Source organism: Sparus aurata, chromosome 16 (assembly GCF_900880675.1).
Source record: "Sparus aurata chromosome 16, fSpaAur1.1, whole genome shotgun sequence".
Classification (NCBI taxonomy): Eukaryota; Metazoa; Chordata; class Actinopteri; order Spariformes; family Sparidae; genus Sparus; species Sparus aurata.
In genome coordinates this window covers 7090628-7108471 of record NC_044202.1, presented here as the reverse complement: position 1 = coordinate 7108471, position 17844 = coordinate 7090628, and the positions used below count along the sequence as shown (strand labels likewise).

Below are 17844 nucleotides of genomic sequence, written 5' to 3'. Positions count from 1 at the left end.
GCAAAGTCAAAAAGTTGATGTGAAAAGAAAAACAAAACACAGCAACAGAAATAGCTGAGTTATGTTTAAACTTTAGTGCAAGTGATGAAATTGGAGCACAGGCAGAAGAGCAAGGTGTTTTATCAGTCATTGGATTAACTACTTTACCCTTACAGCATGAGTCAAGAGAAGCAGAACAACAAGGAAACGGTGCTCACCCTCTGCCTTGTGCAGCTCGAGCTGGAGTTGACTCTTAAGTTTCGCCTCCTCATCGAGCTGCTCCAACAGAAGCTTGTGCTGCTCCAGGAGACGGGTGGAGTCTTCTGTGCCCTGAGAGAACTTTTCCTCCAGAGAAAGGTGGACATCATGAGTCTGCTCCAGCTAAAGAAAAAGTGAGAAACTCACAATTATTAGGTGGCTGACAATACGATAAAATGGGGAAAAAAGCAATTTGAACAGTTTTTGTGTTGACTGTTGGGAAACCAGTAGGCGTATTCATCCTTTACCTGTGTGTTGGCCTGGTTGAGCAGCTCCAGCAGTGTGTCCACAGTGTGACGCAGTCTGCTGCAGGCGTTCAGAGCTGCTTCTTCTCCTCCAGGACTGATCCGAGTGTCTGAAACCAGCAAGCTCTCACAGAGCAGGTGGGTCAGCTCAGGGTCATCTGATGACAAGTCTGCGACCGAAATACCTGTGAAAACAAGTCAAAATTAACTGCTGCATTGATGCAAATATAAAAAAAAAAAAAAAAAAAACACCTGCAAAATTAGACTTCTGGCACAACTAAATGTAGTCAGAATGAATCAGATGCTTACAGACCTGATTCTTGTGCATCTTTGTTCCCGGTTAAGCTCCTCTGATGGGTTGCCTGCTCAGATGTTTTGGCTTTGGCACTGATCTTCTGTCCAATCAGCTCTTCGGTTGCAATTGTGCTGCGAATCATCTCGATCAGAACCTTCCTGAGCTTTTCGTTGGCTTGGTCCAGTTTACGTCTGGGAAAAACATCATGACACATCAGAAGAGTATACAAGTAATGTACATGATGATGTAGGAGTAGAGCCCCACCAATAATCGATTTTTGGGGCCGAGGCTGATACAGAAAATATGCGAAAGAATCTAAAAATGGTTTCCTGAAAACATGTAATTTATCAAGTTACGTTGACTGGTATTAGCACATTTTTGGTATTCATTTCTTACTGTAAATACCAAAGTATAACTTAACCAAACTATATAACCATTATACACATTAAACAATGCATACAGCCGAGAACATCATTTACCTTTCCTCTTTAGCAGTCTGCAAGTCATCAGTGAGCATCTTTAGAAGGTTGCCTCCCTCCTGAGTCTCACGCTCCCTTCGTTGGAGTAGAGTGTCCAAAGTCTCCATCTCTGCCCGCTTTCCCTTTAACTCTCCCTGCAGGCAGCCAACCTCTGCTTGCAGCTGGAAAATATTGATAGTTTGTTAACTCTAACAATAAACACAAACCTATTAACAATCCCACTCCCACTTGTGCTTTAACTTCTGTAAAAACTACCCACGAGTGCAACTGAGCACCAGAGAGAGGAACAACAGATTGAGGTCTTCATTTGAACTTCTCTTGGTGTCAAAGACTGGCTCAGTGCCAACTCATTCTCTTTGTTCAAAACTATCTGATAGTCTCCGTCATAGGAGAACTAACATCCATCAACAACCCATCAGCCAAGAGCATGACAAAAGCAGAAAGCATGCTGTGTATTCAAAAAGAAATCAAAACCAGATGTCGTCTCTACGTAAGGGGGATTTCTCTGGCAGTCAAAAAACCAGCACAATTACCGAAAATATGCTCAACTAACACACAAAACACACATTCCTCCTCCTCTAACCAGCCAAAAGCATACATACACACACGTACTAACTGTAATAATCAGGCATTCTTGGCAGAGACACTGCAGTTAAGAGCCAGATCAGTGTAGGATTAAGGCGAGCCAACGTCTGGATTCCCTGCTGCACTTCCAGTCTTTATCAGAGTTGTCTTCTAGAGCTACACTAACGTTTCTTACCTTTTGCTCCTCGACCCCTTCATTCTCCCCCTCTGCTTTCACCACGACTTCCCTCTCTTTTTCCCTCTCCCTCCCATCAAATACGTCTGATGTAGCCACCTGCCTCAACAAAACAATGCTGTTGCCCTGACAACAGCCCCCTCCCAACCACTCATAAGCTCCTCTTCACTACCCTCATGGGTGGGTGCAGGTTAATATCTCACTACCAAGCCGGGCAGGTTCCATGGAAACGAATATATACATGTCAATTGGGCATGTTTATGCCGTAATGCCAACAAGATTTATTGTAGATTCACATCCATAAATCACATCTCCACAACAACCAGGAACCAATTAAAGTGTAATTATGTATTCTGCTTGTCGCATTAGAAGTCATTGGAAAAAAATAAAAAATAACAAAATCCGTTTGTCCAACCAACAGTCTAAAACCATAAGGTATTCATTCTGCTATCACATGAGACAAAGAAAGGCAGCCACTCTCCACAATTAGATCTACTCATCAACCTATCATTTCATCAGTTAAGTTCAGAGCTTCAACCATGACCTTGTAGTGCCTTAGCACCCAAATAGTTAATGACACAACCCACATGGCCTCCACAGTGTTGCCGGTCACCAAGTCAGACCAATCCACCCATCTCTCTCCCTCATTTCGTCTCTGCATCGGCTTTCTAAGGCAGAAAATGCCCACAAAAACATAATCTTAAACACTCCAGATTAGTGCAGTGATTCTTTGATATGATAATCTCTTCTCAGGATGCAATCCTATGTAAGGAAAAGAGGCAAATCCAGCCAATGGATGCAATAGCATGATGCTTTGCTTGATCTCAATTCACAGACCTACCATTTTCTACTGGCCTTTAGTTTATACTGTTAATATATAATAGATAATATGTAAATATAACTTCTCATTTATCTCACTTATTTTGAACCACAACACATTTTACAGTCCCAAGCAAAGTGAAGCTACAGGTGTTGCCTTATTCAAGATTATGAAAATAACAATGTAAATCCTGTAAAAACACCAGAATAGGTAGTTTTTTATGTGTGTGTGTGTGTGTGTGTGTGTGTGTGTGTGTGTGTGTGTGTGTGTGTGTGTGTGTGTGTGTGCACGTGTGTGTGTGTGTGTGTGTGTAGTACCTGGGCCACCACAGCATCTAGCTGCTGCAGTTGGGCTGTGAGCTGGCTCATTTTGCCGGTGTAGCTCCGCTCTTTCTCCTCCTGTTCAGATGAGAAGCTCCGCCTCAGGTCCTCAAGCTCCACCTGCTTCTGCTCTTCAAACTCCGTCTTCAAAGAAAGCGATGATAATGGTCCGTCAATTAAAATATGCAGCACACCATTTTAAAAATATGCACTACAGTGTTGGTTTTTTTGTTCCTCAGCTAAAGAGCTGTCTGACCATGTCTCACAGGCTTATAGCTGACTACTGGCTTGTACATTTCAGATGGTAAAAAGCCAAATGTCTAAAAAAAAAAAAAAAATACCTTCAGCATTAAAACCTTCTGCATCAGAGGATAAAAAGCTTAGATCCGTCCATTTAGCCACTGTTCAGATGACATGGCAACCACACAAACACATGCACAGTCCGGCAGATTCAGAGAACAGAGAGACAGACGGACAAGAACACTTCTGCATATATGATGGTGGGATTATGTGCAAACTGGGTTTGAAAAAAGCTCCAATGGGACAGAGTCCAACAGAAAGAGCTGTCCCTATGAATGAACTGGTGCAGCTGGAGCTTAGAGAGGGCAATGCCACAACACGCACAAACACGACAGCTCTCTATATAATCCACAGCTATTACATAATGATCTTTCAAACAGGCACGCTGACTCAAAAATCACACAACTTAAAATAAAACGGGAAATAATACTGTATTTTTCACATAAATATGGCAGCCTTACTGGTGAAAGAATATTAAAGATCTTTAGTAAACAGAGCTGCCCACACTGTCATCTTTTTCCTCATCACTCAGCATGTTTTTTTGTTTGTTTGTTTTTTACCTTCAGTTGATTTATTCTGTCCTGCAGTCTCTCCTCCGATTGGACTTTGAGGAGCTCCACCTCCTCTAAGAAGTGCTGACGTTGCCTTGACGACTCCTCTTCAAGCTCCCTGCGACATGCCTCCAATTCTCGCGCAGACACTCCCCTCAACTCCTGCAGCAGAGAAAAGCCAAGACTTATGGTTAACAAAGTTGTGCGTGTTTTACTTTTAGTTGAGTTGAGTCTCAAAGTAGGGAAATGTTCTTTGTTTAATTCCACAACATCCAGTATGTCAAATGGTCATAGTCATAGTGCTTCTCTGAAAATAAATACTCTGTGCCTCCGCACACAAATACACCATTATAAAGGATGAACAATAACTCTGTAATCCCTTCTCTAATGGGTTGTAAGAGCCAGAGACAAGGACTCTACTAAAAACAACTCGTCAGGCACAACATTCGATGTTAATACACCCAGTACAAGAGTCATTCTCCACACATGCTCGACACGCACCTGCAGCTGCAGTTGGTGCTGTTCGATGAGTTGCTCTTTCTCAGCAATGTAGGACTGTGAGAGCTCCTGAAGAGCAGTGCTGTGTTGTTGCTCTAGTTCCAAAACCTGAGAAAACACAGACAAAACAAAAGACAAATCAGATGCTGCTAACTGATATGATTGTTTAGTGACATACTTCAGATAATGAATTGAAAAAAACCTCAGATTCAATAACTACACAGCTGTTTTAGATAAATCCAGTGAATTAAATATCCATCAATTTAAGTACTTCCTCAAACAGATGCGAAAACTAAGGTCAAATGCAGCCAGAGATTTATTATATCATATTGCCCAACTCCACAGAAATTTGATATTTTGTCTAGCCAGTATAATGTAGCTGCTTACAGATTTCTCACCCAACAGCGATGCCCTAAAATTGATTTTTGCATTTATAATTGGGATTTTTAAAGTCTGAAAAAAATGTTTCAAGCTAGGAATGACTGCAAAACTGAGGGCACGATGCATTCATGTTAAGACCACCACCACAAATATATTCTCAATATGAGGGAACCATTGTTTTGTTTTTTGAATGTCTAGATAAAGAGACTTTTTAAATTAAGTTAAAAGTAAAATCACACTTAAGTCATTTTTTCCCCCAATTCATGTCAGCATGTAGACTACAAACTACTATGTTGTGCGATTACATGCGCCGAGATTGTCCAAACATTATAATCAGTGTCCTCATGATAAGACACTCAATTTTGGGTTTTTGAGAGATCAGACAGTAGTAATAGTAGAGATGAGTGTTAAGTACCTGCATCTTCAGGGTCTCAAGGGCTCTGCAGTGTTCCTTATCTAAGGCCTCTTTCTGAGCAGCCAGCTCAGTCTGTAGGAACAAACAATGAAAAAACAAACAACATCATGAGGTGAAAGTCAGCAGTAGAATTTTTTACTTGCCTGTGTTTCACTAGTTAACTGAATGATAATTTAATGGCTGTATACCCATTCTCACCTTGTGAACGTGGCTGAGCTCTGCTGCCATGGCACTAAACTTCTCTATGTGCACCTGAGCCAGCTCTTTCCTCAGATCCTCCCTGATGGACAGCTGCTCTGCGATATGCTGCTCCATTGTCTGCCTATGTTCCAAATTCTGGCGATTCAGGTCTTGACGATGGCTCTCTTCAAGTTGCACCATTTCATCCCGCAGTGTCTGAGATTGAAAAGGAAAATAGAGTTCTAAAGTGAATACAACGTGAGAAGAATTTCTTAAATTACTTCAACCATGCCAACATAAGGCTTCACTTTTTCTTTTACTTGTTATAAACTGTGTCCTTACTTGCACTTCCTTCAGGTATGTAGCCTCCAGAGTGTCCATATTACCCAGCATTCTCTTTTCCAGTTCATCCCCTTCTTCCTGGTGTTTGCGAGCCAACTCTGCTTCCAAAGCTTCCAGCTGAGCCTGACTGGTCTCCTTAAAGAGGGCCTCCAGACTTGCAAGGTCTGCCTTTCGTTTGGAATCGACAGCCACTTCCAAGGCAACAAGCTCAGCGTTGTGTTTGGACTCGAGCTCAGCTGCCGTAGCTGTAAGCTGATCTCTGTGACTGGCACTGAGTGAATCTAGTTGTGCTTTGTGTTTGGCATTAAGTGCGTTCATCTCTTGGGAGTGTTTGTTCAGTAGTGTTGCTCTGTCACTTTCAAGCTCAGTTTGATGTTTGCTCTTTAGCTCTGCCAGAGACATTTCATGTTTTCGGGCCAAACTCTGCTCCAACATGGATTTCTCCTCTTGGAACCTAAACACAGGCAAGAAAAAAAAGGCATCAAATTGTTACAGAAATGTTTTTTAAAAATTCACAGTTAGTGTTTTTACATTTCATATCACACATAATTAAAAATTATATTTTGAGGTCAAATACATGAAATCAAACAAGGCAAAAAAGATTCTTCAGCCTCAATATAGCTCACCTCTCTTTGGCTTGGCGTAGCTCACTGTCATACTGGGCCTCCAGTCTCTGCCTCACTATTAAAACCTCTGGGCCTTGAAGACAAGCACAGCATGTTACTAGTTGATGGAGAACCCCTACTTTAATATATTCCATTTCCAAAACGTCTGATCGTACTGAACTAAATCTACTGAAAACTTACTCTCATCGTTGTCCAGTGCAGCCTGTAGAGACTTTAACTTCCCCCTCTCCTCATTAAGTGCCTCTTCAAAATGCATCCTCTCCTTCTCCGTCTCTCTGTCATGGTCTGACCTCAGGGCAGAGAGCTCAGCTTCATGCTTCTCCTGGAGCTCTTCTCTCAGCCTCTTCATCTCCTCCTGCACATGCTTCCTCTCCTGTTCCAAAGATTCTTCAAGAAGAATGAGCTCTCCAGCAAACTCCCGTTTCAACTGTGGAACATATGCGCAAGTAACATGCTTTTCATTCCCATACTGCATCATTAAATCTGTGTTTCAGAATATTTTTACCTTTTAATCATGCAGGATTGTGCGTGAGTGTTTACCTTTTGCGGGTTACTTTGCATTTCTGCATTATGTTCTTCACTCAAGGCAGCTACTCTCTTCTCCAGTGTGTGGATGATGGTCATCCTTGTCTGTAGCTCCTCAGTGTAACACCACATTCTCTGTTCCAACTCCACCTAATTATAAATTACCCAAAAATTGCAATATAATATACATCATGAAGTCATTGTCTAATTTTTTTCTTTTTGATAATCTGATTGTCATTTCTCACCTCAACCTGCCGTGCTGCCTCCAAACGAGCTCTGGTAAGGTCTGTGACGAAGACATTTGAGGGGTTATCTTTTAAATTCTCAAAACCAAATGGCATGTTTGTATCCCTAAATATGCAGTTGAGAAGTACCTTGCAAGTGACGTTCAGAGAGTTTGGCTCTGAGTTGTTCAAGCTCCATTGCATGACGAGTCTTCATCTCCTGCAGCTCTTCATAGTAGTGGTCAGTGAGGTCTGAGCGCACCTATGAACAACGTAATAATACAAAACATTAAATGAAAAGTTCAACGGTAAAGGTCCCAGCATAAGAACACAGAAATTCTCATTTGGCATTCTAATAGCTCGTTAAACCCTCTCTGTCAACATCATTCTTGACACCGAATTGGGGGGTCTGGGGGTCCTGATAATTCAACATTTACACCCTCTTCGTGCCGTGATTACCCTGCTATTCAATGGTGATAAAGGAGTCTCTCTCTCTGGCTGTCTTTTCTCATTATTGATGCAACTATTTTGTCTTTTGAAGAAGTTCTGAATGCACATAACGTGAACCCAAGTGTACAGTGTGCCAAGAATCTCCCTCATATTAACTTCTTATTCTGTTTTTGTGAAAGTAGAGGCATTATAGATTGAAGGACTGAGTTTGTGTCTAACCTCTTGCAGCTCTTCCTTAAAGGAAAGAACCATAGAAGTTCGAAGACTGGCAAGCTCCACGGTGTGTTTCTCCTCCAGCTGAAGGCGCAAGCTATCAAGTACTTCCTGAATGGGACATAACATAACAATAATAATAAATAACAATAATATTAACATTATACTGCATTTTATGCATGAAAGGTAGTATATACATTGTTTTACAGTATGTTGTTCAAAATAAAGAAATACAAAAAGATAAAAAGATTCATAAAAATGGAAAAAGACTGAATAGAAAGGCAGATGCAGAGAAGTAGATTAAATAAATGGGGATGGAAACAACAACATTAATGAAATGCCTGCCTGCATAAGTAGGATTTTTGAACAGTCAACAGTGATTGCATATCTTATCTAACTCTGCAGAGTGTTCCACAGTCTTTGGGCGCAGTCGATAAAAGCAGTTTCTCCACTTGTTTTGTGGGTTACTTCAGGAAAATCTTTAAATACCAGAATCAGAGCTCTTGTTGGTTGATAGGGGTTAAAAGGTCCAAAATGTAAGATGGTGTTATGCTATTAAGAGTGGGAACCGGAAGCCAGTGTAGGGAAGCTAAAACAGGAGGGATTTCCTCTCTCTTCCTAGTTTTTGTTCAAATCTGGCAGCAGAGTTCTGAGCTACTTAAAGGTTTCCGATTACCTTCTTTGTTATGCCAGAGAAACGGACATTGAAATAGACAAGTATAACATTTCCATCCTGCTCTGAAAAAAGAACATCGTTACCCTGGCAATTAGGAAAGATTGCTGTCTTTATCAGCAGTGTAATTTCTAATATGGTCCTCAAAGTTCAGAGTCCAAAATGACACCAAGACATTTAACCTCTAATTTAACTTTGGTCTGGTGAGCCAGGTTTCCAAGCCGATTAAAAAGTGTGATGCTTATGATCAAAAATAAATTTGCTGAAAAATGAACTCTGAGCTGGAGACATCATCATGATTCTACTATGCAACATTTGTGTTGCAAAAACACTCCAGTTCACACATTCATGTAGCGACAGCAGGTCTTTCTTCACATAGTATGTGCATACCTGGTGTTTCTCCAGTTTGAGGCCAGAATCAGAAAGCACATCATCTTTTCCCTCTTGAGCTTGGATTTGAGATATGAAACTGAAAAAAGTACAAATGCACTGATGTTAAAATAATTTTGTATGAAGTTTGTAACATGTATCGGTCTTACATAGGGACATTCATACCTGTCGTCTGAGGTTTTAAGAACAGATTCCTCCAAGGCACCTTCCACCAGCCTCAGCTGGAGCAGAGCAATTTCCTCTCTGTGGTTCTCCTCTGTCACTCGCAATCGCTGCTCAAAGTACCTAAAAAAGGATCAGGTAAAGCATGTATAATCAACACTGATCTGAAACATGGGCAAACAATACAAGTTACAACTTATGTTAGAAGAAACGCATCATGAATGTGTGCGGGTGCCTTCGAACCTCCTCAGGCTTTCCAGCTCAGCCTCATTCTGCTCTCTGATTTCGCGTTTCTGATCATTAAACTCTGTCTTTAGGCGCTCAATGTCATCAACACGGGATGAGCGTGCGAGCAGCTGCTCCTTCAGCTCTGTCAGAAAATGAGGCGGAAAACAAAGACAGAGAAAGGTCAGAGCACAGTCACTGGAAAAATAAACGCCATTTCTCTGTGTGTCATATCACACCACAGGCTTCAGCCATTGTCAGGAAAGCAATATATTTTTTGTGCCTTGTACCTGAAGTTAATTATGAATATCTAAACAAAGGCAGAAAATGAAAATACCTCCCAATTCTTGGCGATTAGTCCTCATGCTCTCCAGCTGGGTCCACAACTGTCCTACTTCTTGTTCAGAGCTCTGTTTCAGCAGAGTCTTCTCCTCCTGCAGGCGCGAAACCTGATTCGCAGGGGAAAAAACAATCTAGTAAGTTTTCTAAACGAAATATCAAAATTCAGTACCGTTTGTCTACAGTAATGTTAAGATGAGATGTGCTGCATGTTAAAGTGTTTGAGTGAACCTACCTCCTGCTGCAATTGAAGTTCCTTCTCCTCTAGGTGGAGCACTTGCTGCTCTTTCTCCTGCAGCACTGCCTTGTGACAAGAGACCAACTCCTCAAGACGACCTAGGAAGAGTGAGAAAAGCAATAACAACTTGCATAAGATAGATTATAAAACACATGCATATTGTAAGAAGTGGCCACAAATCTGATACATGAAAGCTCTCAAATACATTTGGAAGCCTTTAAAATCAGACTGTTTGCAGCAAGTCAACATGACTGTCTATTATACGTATGTTTATATATTCATGCAGGAAAGATTGATTCAATTGACGGGTGATAAATATAAAGGATTGTGCAGCTTTATTGGATGTAAGCACTGTGAGTGAGGAGGGAAGGTTGGTAGAGAGCAACTCACAGGCAGCAGCATCTCTGTCAGCCCAGGCTTGTTTCAGCTCCTCCTCTAATTTCTGGCTCTCCTCCTTACTGGAGGTCTGGAGCTCCTCAAGCCTGGCCCGTGACTCCTGCAGCTGCAACTGGATCTGAGACAGAGCTTCCTGGGATTCACCAAGTGCTTTGTTAGTCTGGGCAAGTTCAGCCTGGGTTACAGTAAGGCTGTTCTGGGTCTCTGTCAGAGATGTGTGGAGGTTTGACTGGGTGCTCTCAGCCTCCTTATTCCACTGTGACCTTAGAGCCTGTGAAAAAGAAAATGCCAAGATGATTTGAAATGTGAAATCAAAATGAATCCAATATGGTATAACTCTCAAACTATGCAATGAAATGGCAGTAAAAAAGTCAAAAAGCCTTTCGACAATGATGTGACATTTTTATAAACCTTGACCTGTTTCTCTTCGTCCTGCTTTCTCTCCATGGCAGATTTCTCCTGAGCCACAGAAGTCTCCCACTGCTGCTTCAGCTCATCTGAACATACACATAAAAAGCAAATGAAAAGATTCACACGCGTCATAGAATTTGAAGGTTACATCCGTTATTGTGTTCTACTTTGTCCTGAAGAAGCATCTAGGCAATGAGGGTGACTCACCCACATCCATAATGGCACACTTGTTGACTGTGTTGAGTGTACCTGAGGGCAAAAACACGAACACGAACACCGACTGAACAACACTCACCCATCTCTTCTCTGTGCCGCTCACGCAGTTTCTCCTGCTGCTCCTCATTCTGCTGTCTGATCTGATCCAGTTCTAACTGATGCTGGGTCTGCAGAAGTGCACTTTCCTGGGCAAATGTCTCCCTCAGGGAGGCCTGGGCCTTGGTGAGAGCAGACTCCTGTTCCTGCTTCAAGTTAACATGGGAGTGCTCCAGCTGGGACACGTGGATGCTGGTCAGGCTTAGACGCATAGCTTCAAGTTCCTCGGTCTTTTGGACCTGAAGGAAATAAAAGCACAAGTAAGTACAAGTAATTGCAATGACAAAATTACTTTGACTATGGAATAAGTATCTAAGAGAGGAATAAGGAAGAGATAGAAGTGATATTTTTACAGCATGCCCTGGCTCAAGATGTCTACATGTAGACATAAAGTATACCTGGGCCTGCTGCAGTTCGACCTGGTGGGCAGCCTCCATGCTCTCCCTCAGCTGATTAAGGTCCTCCTTGTGTTTGGCAGTCAGCTCTGAAAGCATTCTCTCATGCTCACGTTCAGTCACCTGGGGGACAACAGAACAGGGAACTTAAATTTAGTACAAGATTGCATAAAGGTATAACTCTGTGAGGGGAGATTCTACCATAACTGACAGTGAAATGCAAGCACGCTATTCACCTTATTTTCTTTATTTAGAATCACTCAATAGGAACACAGGTCATTTTAAAATACATATGTGTAATCTCTGATAGTAATCTTTTTATAACATGGGATGCTTTTACATCTTGGATAAGAGAAAGGGGGAAAAATTCAATGAATAATTAAATATATCAATTAAATTTAAATGAAAGAGGGGTGTCTCAGGGAAAAATTTGTTTTCCACTTTTCCCAAAATTTCCCAAAATGTAGTTTTCTGAAGGCTCATTGGAAAGGTGATTATCTTCATATTCAGACTTTCCAAATACCTGTTTAATTAGGCTGATCTGTCTCTTCTGTTCTTCTTCTGTGAGGGCCTGCTGCTTCAGCAGTTCTGACTCCAGATGAGCATTTAACTCAGAAATCTAAGAATTTACAGAGATAGAAAAATCAGGGATATCACAAGAGAAGAAGGCTGGACAATTTTATTATGATGACATATTTAATTTGAATGTGGATCAAATAAGAGAATTCATGCATTAAATGTGGTGTTCTTCTACCAGGTGACAGATCACCTTTGACAAATTTCTGCTAACTTACCAAATAAACTTTGGGTTTCAACACAACACAATTAGTAAAGTTTTTACTTTATGTAATATATAAACACATAAAATACATAATACACAATAAACAACTGAAGTGAGGCAAATAGGGGTCCTGGGAGTTCAAAAGAAATAGTTTATTCTTAAAAACAAATAGTTCAGTCACAAATCTGTCAAATTATCAGCCTTTGAAGTTGGTGTGGTTTGTTAATCTCACCTCTTGTTGATGTTTCTCCATCAGGTCCTTCATTTCTTGTTGGTGAGATGTCTTAAGCCTTTGTGTAGCCTCCTCAACAGCCACGTTCTGCTTCTCCAGGAGAGCCTTCACCTCCTCCTCCCTCTCCCTTCTCTGCTCCTCCAGGTGGTGCCTCACATCAAGGAGCTCTTTCTCCTTCTCCTGTCTCTCTTCCTCCCATTTCTCCCTCCCTTCAGCCAGCTGTGAAAATTATTTTGTACAGCTTGTTAATCTCTTGCAGGTAGAAATGATGTAAATAAACAGTTATTACATGTTATATCTCACCTCAATATCTTTGGCTTTTAGCAGGTTCTCAAACTGTTCCAGTTCCTCCTCTAAGACTTGCTCCATTTGTTTAATGCGTTCATCCATCTCCTCTTCTTTTCTCCTGTGCTCCTCCCTCTCCTGCACTGCCTGGGCTTGGGCCTCCTCCAGGCTGGCCAGGTTTTGTCTCAAACAAAGGACCTGTGTTTCCAGTTCAGTCTTCTCTTTCTCAGCACTGTCCAGACTATTCTTGCTCTCCTCCAATGCATCACACAGTCTTCTCATTTCTGTTTTAACACATTCAAGCTCCTTTACACTTTCCTCCAGCTCCATAGTACTTTGACCGAGTAGAGCTTCCGTGGTTTGGTGTGTTGTTTGTTTCTCCTTTTGCATGGATGACAGAAGTTTAGAGTGAGCCTTGAGAATGGAAGAAAAGGAAATTCTTTAACCTTTTGTACATTGTATTCATTTTTCTTATCAATGCATTTCCTCCTCCGTCTGAAGCCTTTAAGAAAAAAACATATTACTGCTGATTTATGATGTCTAAATCAAATTAGATTACAAAAAAAAAAAACATACAGAGACTAACATGTTTAACACAAACTGACTTATAAAAACAGGTATACCTGTAGTATTTGCAGATGTTTGTCGACTGTGAGCTTTGCGCCCTGGTTGGCAGATTTTGACATCTCCTGCAGAGACAACTTCAGTAGCTCCAGCTGTTTTTGATGAGCCAGGACTGCAACCTCGTTCTCCCGCTCATCTTTTAGCTCCCCTACCGGTTTATCTCCCTCCTCTGATTGAGAGGTAGCAGGGACCAGCAGGTGGGTTTCAGTAGCTTCCTTTCCCATCAACATTACTGCATTTTCTTCCATTAAGGCACTGAGTTTGTTCTTCAGGTTATCTTGTTCATGGGCTTTCAAGTTCATCTCCTCCTCAACATGTCTCCTCTTCTCCTTCTCCTCTTCAAGTTCCCAGAGAGCTTGCCTAAGTTCTTCTGTTACTTGGGCCCACCTTAACATACAGAGATTGTTTATGAATGAATAGCTTTGAGCAAGCCATTAAAACATTAACCTTTGCATGAGACAATAAATCAATGTCCATTTTAATGAACATGGTTCATGAGTAGATAAGGTATATTCTCTTGAAGGTGCATATAATACATTTGACCATATCAGTCACACCCTGGAGCCCTGATAATACATTTATAATAGGAATCGAAACATATCGTAGGCTGAAAAAGTTATGCAAAGAAACGTGTCAGGGAAAAATAAACCAAATCAGTACGTTACCTGTTCCTGGCCTCCTCCAGCTCTTCAGCACTCTTGATAACTTCCTCCCTTAGCACATTCAAGTCCCTGTCCTTGGCAGCAAGCTCCTCATGGAGCTCACCACACTGCTGATTCAGCAGCTCCTTTTCAAGGTCTGCCTCCTCAAACTGCTCCTCAGACAGTTTACTCATTTCCAGCTCGCCGGAAGTGGAGTTTTGAAGCCACTGAGTTAGAGATTGAGGGTTGGAATTATCAGCCACAGGAATGCCAGGGGAGCAGCGTGGGCTGGAGCTGTTGTGGAAGTTGTCGCTTTCTTCATGGAAACGGTTTGAAATTGATAACAGAGGCTCGTCTCCCAACACCTCACTGTTCAGCTCAAAACTGTGAAGAGAGGCACAGGGACAATTAAGGAGATTTATCTAGCCAATAAAAGCAGAAATATACACACACAAATAGCAGAAATAACGCTTCTCTAACCTGTAGTCTGCAGAGATGTCCAGCTGACTGCAGTGTTCAAAGCTTTCATTGACCACTGAAGATTGTGAATGTGCAAGAGGAGCTGAAGATAAGTAGCGCTCCATCAGAATATCTCCAGATGTTGATACATTCATGCTGTCGTGATCAGGTCCATTTTCCCGACTGGCCTCATCTATACTCTTTTCATCTGAACCAAAACCGGCCTTTGCTTGGTTTTGCCGATTCTTAGAGGCTTTGAGTCCCATCACCTCTTCCTCTCTGAACTTTAGTTGTTTCTCCTTCTCCTCCAAGAGCTGCCTGACTCTCTCCACCTCCTCCCTGTGCTCTTCTTTGAGTTTCTGCATCTCCTCCTCCTGCCTCCGTCTCTCTTCCTCAAGGCTCTGGAGATGAAGGGCAGAGCTGGCCCCCTCTTCACTGACTCTCCTCCCCGCATCTTCGCCCTCTTGAAGCCTATTCCTCAGCTCCACAACTTCTCTGTTCAGCTTCTCCTTCTCAGCTTTGTACTGCTGCATCTCAAGGCACTGACTTTGGACTGAGCTTAACTGGGTCTGGAGGTCTTGCATCTGTGCCTCCCTTTCCTTTCGCTCCTCCTCCATGCCCTTCTTTTCCTTCTCCAGTAAAGAAAGCACATGTTGGTGTTTCTCCATTTCCTCCGCTAGTTCAGCACATATCCGTTGACTCTTCTGCCTTTCTTCTTCCAACTCAGCCCTCAGTTTGTGCAGAACGTTGTCTGCCTCAATGTCAATGCTTGACTCTGAGCCAGATCCTGCACTCCCCGTTTCCCCTGATGGTGCCTCCTTACCACGGTTGTCTGCATCTTGGGACCAGTCGCCATGCTGATGCTTTTGCTGATGAGTGTCGTGGACTTCAACCCCTGACTGACCTCTGATGCGCAGAAATTCTACACTGGTCTGTGAGGAAGACAATTCAGAAAATATGCAAGTTCAGAAGTTGTGTATATGAAGATTTATGTGCACATTTTTGGGCAGAAATAATCCTGTGCTGTCACAAATTTAGCTTTGATTGGCACTTACCTGCTGTAGCTGTCTCTGCAGCGCCTGAATCTGTCCTGCAAGTGACTGTGCCTCCAGCTGTACCTGGTCCCTGCTGGCCAGGGCCTCCTGCAGGTTGGAGCTGAGCTTTGCGATTATCTCATTACGCTTCTCCACAGCCTCCTGCAACTGCTGTAAATGTAATAAAAGTATGGGTGAATTCAATTAACACATAAACAATCACTATCTTACATACACACACACTTTCCTAAGGCACTATGCAGCACATTTTGAGAGTATACTGTAGCATTTATGTCTACCTTGTGCAGGATTTAAGTCCAAAGTAAAGGATTTAGTTGCATCTAGTGGAATGGTTGCAGATAGCAACAAACTGAGTACCCCTCATCTTATCCTGCCCTAAAACTAGAGCTAGACAGTACAATGGTTGGCCAATAGTGCCCTATCACAAATGTACTGGTATTAGCCTGTATCTTGTCTGCCATGTGCTGGAAAAAAAAATACAAGGGGTTATAATAAAGACAAAGATGCTTGGGTTAGTTTTATAATATCTAAATTCCGTTCGAAGTTTGTTGCTGTCATTTTAGACAGTAAATCGTATTGTTAAACTGTAAATTATCCTGCCTACGTTACATATCTTTCCACATTTAAGGGATAATTGTTTAAAAAAACAACAATAAAAAATGCAATAACACTAAAAACACTGTACCAAAATAAAACCAATAACATTTTTAGTCCGACATTATGGTCAAGGCTATTTAAGGCCTTGAAGTCAATCTAATTTTAGAGTAGTACAGTATTTCCACATTTTGAGACACCAAGTTCAAACTCCCTTACACACAAGGCACACATAACATAGAGGAACTATGCTTTTCTGCTTCACTGCACTGATCTGAAAACACAGCAGACAGTGTTACATTCGCCTTGGGTTGGTGATGACACAGAGCAGACACATACATTTACACACAATAACAAGACTCCCATTGCCTTATGGGTAAACAAAGCATGAAGACAAATTAATCCATCTGACCAAACAAATCTAAGTAAATATGCTGCAACCTGGCATGAGAACGGAAATCCTGATTTAAAGAATAGTCTCAGAGACCAGTTTTCACTGTGAGAATTTAGAGCCTCGGATTATAACGCCAAGTATGCAATCATGACATTAAACCCATCATACATAAGCCCCCTCGGGTCTTTAATGGCGACAGCCATATAATGCCAACAGGAACAACTTAGAAGACTTAAAATTACTAAATTAAGCCACACAAACAAACTTGTTTTCATCAGATGCTTCAACATGTTCTATGATACATGATATCATATCCTTAAAAAGCAGGAATTCGATATCCTCTGTTTATAAATGTGTTATCACTGACTGTGTTTACCTTGAGCTGCTCTTTTCCAGTGAGTGCAACCAGCTCCTCTTCTCTAAAATCTTCCACAGGGGACGGGCTTTGCTCCAGGGTGGGGTGCTGATCCTTCTGACGTTGGTTCTGCTGAGCCTCTGATTTCTCGGGCTTCTGGGGTTCCTAAAAGGATTAAATCGTTTTGGAAATAAGTATTTTTTCCCCCCACTTTGCCTGATAACAATGTAAAGAAATGCAATTCATGCATTACAAATATTCATGTTGTGGGTGAAACTTTTCCTCTGGAAAAAAAATAAAAATAAAAAAGGAGTAAATAGTGCCACAGTTAATCCTGGCCAGGTTGCTATGACAACATGCCCTACAGGCAACGTGATGGTTAGTGACCCATTTTTCTAATGTATGTTTACTGAGCGGGGGGCACGGACCACACGTTAAACCATACAGTGACCAAACAAAATTTGACAAAGACTGGATGTCAGGTAGTGTGATCCTTGAAAATCTCTGAGTGATATCACGTAATAACGCAATTTGTGTGATGTAAATGACCAGCTGTTTTAATTAAACCGAAGTCTTTCCACACAAATCAGTTTTCCTCTGTCTCCTCTGTAACTCTATTACTGATGCATCAGTGATCATCTCAGTTTGTGTTATACCTCATGGTTGGTCTTGTTGTTCAGCTCTGTATCATTGGCTGTAGGAAGTGCTGGTCCTACGCGGCGGTCTTGCGTTGCGCTGTCATTCTGCGAGTCAGCCTGGCCCTTCCTCTTCTGCGTCTTTTTCGGCGCCCCCGCACTGTCGCCTTTCGCCCGCTTCTGTCGGAAACTAGCAAGCTGCGCAGGAAGGACAGTGAGAGGTAGATGGACACATAGGTCAAGACCACTGAGCACCACCACACTATAAGCATGGTGAAGCTCAGGGGTCAAGGGTGAGGGAGTTCTAGAGTCCAGATTTATCTCCTCACTTAAAAAAAAAAAAAGTAATTAAAACATAATTCGGAAATCATGTGCAAAGTATCAAGC

General features: G+C 41.9%; 1 protein-coding gene across 5 annotated transcripts in view; it reads right to left on the bottom strand.

The window, feature by feature from the left end:
* Positions 1–17844, bottom strand: part of pcnt (pericentrin) — a 34915-nt gene that overhangs the window by 13713 nt on the left and 3358 nt on the right. For all 5 annotated transcript variants that reach the window (XM_030443738.1, XM_030443741.1, XM_030443739.1 and 2 more), the window contains 34 exons: positions 17479–17655; positions 16844–16987; positions 15480–15629; positions 14446–15356; positions 13990–14349; positions 13324–13711; positions 12719–13114; positions 12416–12634; positions 11926–12021; positions 11406–11525; positions 10991–11246; positions 10702–10781; positions 10279–10555; positions 9886–9986; positions 9649–9760; positions 9330–9456; positions 9090–9209; positions 8925–9003; positions 7868–7972; positions 7349–7460; positions 7220–7260; positions 6990–7124; positions 6630–6876; positions 6450–6522; positions 5824–6277; positions 5500–5697; positions 5302–5373; positions 4509–4613; positions 4017–4169; positions 3154–3300; positions 1257–1417; positions 796–968; positions 486–667; positions 198–360 (listed from right to left, as the gene is read on the bottom strand). In XM_030443738.1, coding sequence (XP_030299598.1) covers positions 198–360; positions 486–667; positions 796–968; positions 1257–1417; positions 3154–3300; positions 4017–4169; positions 4509–4613; positions 5302–5373; positions 5500–5697; positions 5824–6277; positions 6450–6522; positions 6630–6876; positions 6990–7124; positions 7220–7260; positions 7349–7460; positions 7868–7972; positions 8925–9003; positions 9090–9209; positions 9330–9456; positions 9649–9760; positions 9886–9986; positions 10279–10555; positions 10702–10781; positions 10991–11246; positions 11406–11525; positions 11926–12021; positions 12416–12634; positions 12719–13114; positions 13324–13711; positions 13990–14349; positions 14446–15356; positions 15480–15629; positions 16844–16987; positions 17479–17655 — 6634 coding nt within the window. The remainder of the gene's footprint in view (positions 1–197; positions 361–485; positions 668–795; positions 969–1256; positions 1418–3153; positions 3301–4016; positions 4170–4508; positions 4614–5301; positions 5374–5499; positions 5698–5823; positions 6278–6449; positions 6523–6629; positions 6877–6989; positions 7125–7219; positions 7261–7348; positions 7461–7867; positions 7973–8924; positions 9004–9089; positions 9210–9329; positions 9457–9648; positions 9761–9885; positions 9987–10278; positions 10556–10701; positions 10782–10990; positions 11247–11405; positions 11526–11925; positions 12022–12415; positions 12635–12718; positions 13115–13323; positions 13712–13989; positions 14350–14445; positions 15357–15479; positions 15630–16843; positions 16988–17478; positions 17656–17844) is intronic.